The sequence below is a fragment of the Agelaius tricolor genome, unplaced genomic scaffold, assembly GCF_023055355.1.
Source record: "Agelaius tricolor isolate 1412-34295 unplaced genomic scaffold, bAgeTri1.0.p SCAF_37, whole genome shotgun sequence".
NCBI lineage: Eukaryota > Metazoa > Chordata > Aves > Passeriformes > Icteridae > Agelaius > Agelaius tricolor.
This window is the reverse complement of record NW_027269297.1, coordinates 4,713,312-4,721,121: the sequence shown is the minus strand read 5'-3', so window position 1 is coordinate 4,721,121 and position 7,810 is coordinate 4,713,312. Positions and strand designations below refer to the sequence as shown.

The following is a 7,810-nucleotide window of genomic DNA, read 5'->3' as shown; positions in this document are numbered from 1 at the left end:
CCAGGCTCCTACACCCACAGCTGTAGGAGCAGGGCAGCGAGCCCCAAGACGAGGGTGAGGATGATGAAGGTGATGGCTGCAGCCCACAGGGAAGACCTGTGGCCCTTCAGCCTGGCTGGAGCCTCGGCCGGGACCATGTTGGTGAGGTTCAGCATGTACCCCAGCGTCCAGCCCACGTCAGCACCCCCAGCCTGCCCAGAGAGAGGGGACGGGGTCAGCCCTGCCCAGAGAGAGGGGACGGGGTCAGCCCTGCCCTAAGAGAGGGGACAGGGTCAGCCCTGCAGGGGAGCCACTGCTGGCCCAGGGCCACCCACCATCCTGCTCAGCCCACAGCAGTGCCATCGGGGGCAGGCAGGGCTCTCTGCACCACTGCTCCCCAGCACCCCAGCATGGGGCTGGTTCTCCCCAGCACCCCCACGCAGGGAGTGGCTCCTCCCCAGCACCCCCACACAGGGGCTGGCTCTCCCCAGCACCCTAACATGGGCTGGTTCTCCCCCAGGACCACCTCTGCTCCCCCTCACAGGCTGGGAGCACTGCCCACCTTCATCTGGAAGCAGATGTTGTTCCAGCTGCTCTCATTGAACTTGTAGGCATCGAGCAGGAGGGTGAGGATGTAGTTGGCGTTGGCACAGTATTTCGGCAGTCGCTTGGGATTCTCTGTGGGGTAGCTGGAAGAGAGCTGGGGTGGGGAATGTTTGGGGATGAAGGGGAGTTATTGACAGGCACTTTCTGTGCAGAGACAAAGCCCTGAAATGTGCTGCATGAGCAGCAGTGGCCCCACAGTCACTAGCATCCAGGAAGAGACTCCTGGGTCGGGCAGTGATTTTAGACCTCTCTATGCAGAGCAACTCCTTTGGGGAGGATTTACACTCCACATGGAAACAGAGGTACATATTATAGCTTATTGTAGCTCCTCCTGCCCCAGATTCTCCATCTCAGCCTCTTCATGCAAGGGGCTCCTGCACTCTGCCCCATGGTGGTGCTGGCACATTTCTGGGTTTATCCACCCCCACGTATTGCCCAGAGGAGCTGTGGCTGCTCCATCCCTGGAAGTGCTCAAGGCCAGATTGGATGGGTTTAGAGCAACCTGGTCTAGTGGAAGGTGTCCCTGCCCACATCAGGGATGTGGAACAAGATGAGCCCTCCCACCCAAACCAGTCTGGAATTTTATGATTCCAAGATTTGACTTGTCTCCAGCATGGTGCCACCAGCTGGCTCTGTTCTCACCATCCTCCCTGGCATTCCCATCCCCACCTCCATCCCCATCCCCACCTTCAACCCCCCAGCTGCTTGCTGCCCTTGCCTGCCCTAGCTGCCCTTTTCCCAAGGGTGAATGAGCAAGGAGTAGATGCAGGACAGTCCCAGCTCCACACAGAGCTCAGGGGTGGCTCTGCTGTGTAGGACACAGCTCAGAACCAGAGAGCCTTGCCCTGGAGTGGTCTCCACTGCCTCCCCCCACCCCAGGACCCCTTTGTTTCTGCATGTCCCACTGTGGCTCCATGCTGAGGAGCATACATCCTCCCAGCTCCTGCTGCAGAGCCCCTCAATGGCCTCTCTGACCGCGGCCAGCGGCTGCCCGTCCGTCAGATTCAGGAACTTGAAGTTATAGTAGAAGGCAGAGAAGGCCTGCAAGGCAAGGGACAGAAACAGAGACAGAAACCCTGGTGAGCTGCATGGGGCACCCCCAGCAGCTGCCCGATGCAGGAGGTGGGGTTTTCCTTCACGGGGTTTGTCCCAGCCCAGGTAGCCCCGGGGCATTGCTGTCCCTGTCCCTGTCCCAGCAGGTGCTGGGCTGGGGGTTGGTGCCTGCTGGTGACAGCAGCACAGCCAGAGCCTTGCCTGAAGCTGCTGTCTCAACTCCTATTGACAAGCCCTGTTTTATTAACAAATCCCTGGCAGTGCCCAAGGCCAGGTTGGACAGGGCTTGGAGCACCCTGGGATAGTGGGAGCTGTCCCTGCCCGTGGCAGCCGAGGGGAGCTCAAGATGAGCTCAAAGATCCCTTCCAACCCAAACCAGTCTGGGATTCGATGACTCTCAGCACGGTCCCGTTTGGAGGTTTGGCTGGAAAAGCACCCAGCAGCAACGGCCAGTGTGCCCTCAGGCAGCGGTGCCTGGGGAGCCTCTTGCCCTGTTCCTGCAGGGAGGTGACAGTGCCACGGGGCAGCGGGGACAGCCCAGCCCCGGGGGAGCCTTTCCGAGGTGGGAGGACGGGTTTGCCTTACGATGAACTGTCCCCGGAGCGGGGGCTGGGGGACACCGTGGAAGGCGCAGTCCTGGCTCTGGCCGCACGCCGAGAAGTTGCAGAGGCTCCTGAGGGCTGCCAGGCAGGCGCTGGCGTTGCCCCGGCCCTCCAGGGTGACCGCGCTGTCGTCCAGGGCCAGGCGCGGGTCGCTGCCGTCCGTGCAGGGGCTGGCGCGGAGCGAGGACAGCGACACGGTCTCCTTGTAGCCCTTGGGGTAGCAGGGGTGCTGGACCTGTGTGCTGGGGAACGACTCCTGAGGACAGCAAAAAGCAGCTGCAGCTCTTCCGGAGCCTCCTGGCTGCGTGTGGACACACGCAGCACCTCCCCAAAACCCAGGCACCGGCATTCTCAATTCCTCTGCAGGGAACGACCCTCCTGCCCTTCAGTCCTGGCCTTGCTGGCTGTCCCAGCATGAGCCCAGCACTAATTCTCACTCTGCTTTATCTCATTCCCTCTCCCACAGAGGCAGACCAGTTTCAAGGACCCAGCATGTCTCTGCCCTGGCCAGAAGGATCATCTCTGGGGACATGTAAAGCCCTCTCTAGCTTTAGAGAGGCTAAAACTAAAACCAGCTAAAACCTCTAAAACCAGCTCTAGCCCTGGTTCTAGCTCCAACTCTATCCAGGGTCACTATATGGGTCTTTCCTGGCCATACAGCAAGGGCAAACCCTTCTGGCTCACCAAGGCAGCTCTGCTGGTGAGGTGCAGCTCCATAAAGATGCTCTTCACCTCTGACCTTCCAAAAAATGGCCTGGGAAAGGTCTTCAGCTCACATTTCTCAGGTTGTGAAGTCACAGAGTAGCTAAGGTTCAGGGGAGCTGTAGGCTCCTTGTGATCACCCTCTTGTTAAGGCATGACCAACTAGAGCAGGCTGCTCAGAGCCTCGACCCATCAAGTTCTGAGGATCTCCAGAGACAACGACTCTACAGCATTTCTGGGTCTTATTCCAGTATCTGATCATTCCTACTGGGGAAAACTTTTCCCCTTTGTCTGGTTGGAAACTCAGATGTTCCAGCTTGTGCCCCTTGCCTCTTGCCCTGGCACTTTGCACCTCTGAGAAGAGCCTGGTCCTGCACTTCTGCACACCCCATGTGAAGCCAGAAGATCCCAAACTGCCCCTTGTGACACTTTCCCCATCCCTGGCAGTGTCCAAGGCCTGGTTGGACGGGGCTTGGAGCAGCCTGGGATAGTGGAAGGTGTCCCTGCCCATGGCAGGGGGCAGAACAAGATGATCTTTAAAGTCCCTTCCAACCCAAACCAGTCTGGGATTCCATTATACCAAGCTCCTCTCCACATTTGCCCTGCCATGCTCCAAGGAGCCTGTCCTTGCTCTCAGTCCTTGCTGATGCCTCTCCAGAAGAGCCCTGCCTGTCCTTACTTTATGCATTATCAGGTGTGTGGTTGGCATTGTGACACTGCAGGCCTCAGCAGCCTCTCACCACAATCAATTCCTTCGCCAGCCGCTTCAGCATCTCGTCCTGCCCGTAGCAGAGGTAGCTGTGAGCGTAGATCTTGTAGCTGTACCCGTACAGGGTCAGCTCAGAGGCTTCATTCTGGCTCAGTACTGAACCTTCGGGCATAAAGGTGATTTGAGTGGATGCTCCTCCAAGATCCAGCGCTCCAAAAATGTTGGCTGCCTCTGGACGAAGCCAGGCGTGTGCTTTGGGAGAGTACTGCCAACGAGAACAGGGGAGGAAGAGGAGTAGCACAGAATGCCCTGAGCAGAATTCTCATCCCATTGAAGACAACAGGATTTGGTTATTAAATTCAATAGGCCTCTGCATGTGAGCCCTCCCACCCTTCCTGCCCAGACAGCTGAGATAGTGATCTGAGCCACGGCAGAGATGGAAGCTCAGGTGGTCAGCAGGAGCTGACACTCACTCTCAGGTGGTCAGTAGGTGCTGACCTCACCTGTGGGCTGCTCTGGCTCTGAGTCACCACCACCCTCACCCCCCCTCCCCAGGCCAAAGGGCTGGTGGCAACTGGCTCAGGGACTTGCCCTTGCCAAGGAGGCTGCAGGGGTCTGGGGCAGGAGGAAGGATTTCTATCCAAGAATCCTCCAACAGCCCCCACAGGAGCCCAGCACTGAGCTGTGGCAGGGCTGGGACAGAGCTTTGGTGTGAGCTGTCTTCAGCTGGAGTCTCCCAGCACTGCAGGAAGATGGAGCTTCCCAGTCAGGGACAGAGAGCCCAGCTGTGCTGCACTGACCTCCCAGTCCCTGAGAGACCCTCTGTCCACTCGCCGTGGAGATTGCCCTGAGCTCTCAGCAGACACCCTCATTCCTGAGTCCTCCCTCCTCACTCACTGTGGGCAAACCAGAGGATGTGTCTCCTTCCCTTGGATCATTCCCAAAAGCTGCTAACCTTGACCTCTCCTGCACTGAGAAAGCTTGAGGAAAATCAGAAAAGCTCTATTAGCAAAGGCATGGGTGTTGCACCCTTCTCCCACCTTGGTGAAGGAGTCCAGCAGGTAGTTGATGGTGATCCAGCCATAGGCCCCCTCCTCCTCTCCTGTAAGGATCCGAGCCCCTTTGAAAGCCACAGGGTACTCCTGCATGGTTTTAGCAACCTCAGCCAGGACTTGCTCTGTTGCTGAGCTGTTCTGTTCCCTAGGAAGGATGCAAAGGACAGGACACATACCCAACTACAACAGAGGAAACACAAAGTCTGGTTCTCTCCCAGTTCCACATACTCCCAGTTTTTGCAACAAGCAGTCTGTCTGAAAAGGTTTCCTGCCACATGGCTTGTCTGAGCTGCTCATCCGAGGTGAATCCCAGCTGCCTCAGCTTGGCATTGCCAATCTAGGAGCAACAGCAGCTCCTCCCCTGCAGTGCAGCTTGATCCCAGTCACCCAGAGCCTTCCCAGGCCACCCTTCCCTGCTCGGGTGCTGGAGGCTGGAGGGGGTTGTGCTGCAAGAGCCGGGTTTGAACATCACCCCCTGGCTGTGCCCAGGCTGGTTGCTGACCTCTGGGGTTTTCAGGAAGGTTTCAGGCTGGGTTCAGGCCTCTCAGGGGAAAAGATGTCTCAGGGCTGTTCTTGCTCTCTGAAGTGAGCAACCTTCAGGCTATGGCCCAGCTCCTTCCCAGGTCTGATTGCCAGGGCACAGAAATAAGTGAGCTATCTGCACCATAAAACCAAGGGCCATGAAATGAAGGCTGCCATTTGAAGAGAGCTAATATGGGCTGGTGGAAGGTGAGGACAGGACCTACAGCACTTTGTTGCCTCCTACCTCTGCCCCACCAGCACCCTTCCACCTGGGCAGGTGGCACATCAGCTGGCATCCCAACCCCCTTGTTATTAAGGAATAATGAAGAGCAAACAAAGCAGTGAAAACGTGTCTTGCTTAGAACTGGGACATCCTGGGATGTCCCAACAGACATTGCTCAGGACAGTTCAGCCCTCCCTGTGTCCCCACCAAGCTGCCTTTCCCCCCTCTCCTGCCTGCCCAGTGTGGGAGCTGGGCTCCTGGCCCTGTGCAGGAGCTGTCCTGGCAGTGGCTGTTTGCAGCTCTGTCACTGCTGCCACCCCCTGCCCGCAGCAGTACCTCAGCAGCCTCATGCCAGCCGTTGCTCCAAGATAAGCTGGGACATTCCTCTGCTTCTCAGCAGGAATAACCTGCAGGGCTTTATCCAAGCACTCCCTTAGGGAATTGCCAGCTTCAGGGGGATTGTTGGCATAGCTTGATATGCCTTGCCCTGAAAAAGAGTCAGGATGGGACAGGCTGATGGGAATGGCTTGGGTCAGGGTTGTGGGAACAAGAGGGCACAGTGCAATGAGAGTTGGCATCTCTTAGCAACAAAGGTACTTTTCCAGGGTCCCCTGGTCCCCTGAGGCCTGACTGACTCAAACGTCCATTCCTCTCCCGTGTCTCCCTTGCTTTCAGCAGTGTCACTCTGGGTGGCACCTTCTCCAGCCAGGACAGCAGCTGGGAGCACTCCAAGGTGGAGGAGCAAAAACTGATTCACCATCAACATGCTCCAGTCCCCCCAGTGCAGGGGCACCACACGGTGCTGAGGGCCCAGGGACCCCCAGCCACAGCCAGAGCTCCCCTGTGCCCGCAGTGCCACCCGAGGGACAGGGCTGTCCGGCCAGGCCACCCCAGCCACCATGGAACAGGGCAGGACAGAGCTCATGGCAGGGGGATACTGACCCTGGACATCACAGGACAGGGTCTGGCTGACCACTCCAGTGTCGTTCTCCTTGTCCGAATCCCACTGGTACACGAACAGAGAGGTGTGGGATGAGCCCGCATCAAACACCATCCCATACTGCAAGGGAAATCAACACAGAATCAAGGTGGGGGAGCAGCAGCCTGGCCCTGGCCTCATTGTGGCCCTGCCAGGGCAGTGGGGCCAGAAGATTGCCCCAAACTCATGTGTGAGGCACAAAACCCATCAGCTGTGCCATGGCAGAGCAGAGCTGTGGCCTCAGCACCCCACAGTGACCGAGGGACTGTCATTCCCTCTCCTGAGGTCTGTGCTGCAATGCCAACCCACACAAACATTTCCTGTTGTTTCCTCATGCTGTTTTATTTTCTTTCATGCTCACATACCTTTTGTGTCTACACTGGCCCCACCTTGGGGCCAGCAACTCTCCCATCTCTGGTGCTCCTGCTAGCCCACAGCAGCACCCAGCCTGGGCAGGGCCTCTCCAGGAGCACTCAGCCACCTGCCCCTGCCCGAAAAGCCTTTCCCCCCAGCCAAAGCCCTGCCAGTCCTCCCAGCAGGGTGGGATGCCATGCCCAGGGCACGACAGGGGAGGCAGGATGTTTGTGCTATGGTGTGAGGTAGGGACAGACTGGGGGGAGCTGGCAAGAACAAGGGGCACACCGAGGTGCCCTGGCAGAGCACAGGGAGTATCTGCCCCAAGGTAATCTCCAAACCTGGCACAGCACAGTGGGGATGAGTTCTAGAGGAACCTTCCCCTCTGACTTTCTTCTGCCTGCACCTCGAAGTGGGGACAAAACCCCCACCCTGCTACTGCCAGGGAGGTCCTGACCCCACTGCCCCTCCCAGCCCCACGGAGCAGCTGCTGGCTCAGAGCACCTGCCCAAGGGGACTGGGCTCACCAGGTGCTCAGGGACCTGCTCTGGGCTCACCTTGACCGTGGGAGGCAGCGTCACATCTTCAACCCTCACCAGGCTGAGAACCAGGGCGATGATGGAGAGTGCCACCAGCGCCCCGATGATGGCACTGGTGAAGGATTTCTTCCTGGCCAGCATTGGGGGCAGGCTCCTGAAAACCCAGGCAGGGAGAAGTGTGGCTGGACCTGGGGACAATGGAGTCAGTGAGAGCTGTGAGGAGACCACTCCCAAAGCTGACCCTGTCTCAAGCCGTGCCACTCAGAACCCTGGGGAATAATCAGATCTTTTCCTGGGAAAAACACTATTAGGATAAAATACAGGGAGCTGGAGGAAAGAGGGGCTGGTTTCCCCACAGCCTGGCAGAGCCATGATGGGATCACAACAATCTCCCAGCTCCCACACCTGGGCCTGGGAGGGGTGAGAGGAGCCCTGCACAGAACAGAAGAGAGCATGGGGAGCTGCAGAGCCCTCACTGAGGCACTGC

The 7,810-nt window shown here is 58.2% G+C and overlaps 1 protein-coding gene across 1 annotated transcript; it reads right to left on the bottom strand.

Annotated features, from left to right (window-relative positions):
- Positions 1 to 8: 8 nt before the first annotated feature.
- LOC139603131 (ectonucleoside triphosphate diphosphohydrolase 8-like) lies at positions 9 to 7,464 on the bottom strand. The gene is made up of 9 exons (XM_071453620.1): positions 7,342 to 7,464; positions 6,394 to 6,511; positions 5,788 to 5,938; positions 4,692 to 4,851; positions 3,683 to 3,916; positions 2,224 to 2,496; positions 1,516 to 1,626; positions 542 to 679; positions 9 to 191 (listed from the first exon to the last, which is right to left on the bottom strand). The coding sequence occupies exons 1-9, from the start codon at positions 7,462 to 7,464 to the stop codon at positions 9 to 11; spliced, it is 1,491 nt and encodes a 496-aa protein (XP_071309721.1).
- Positions 7,465 to 7,810: the final 346 nt, after the last annotated feature.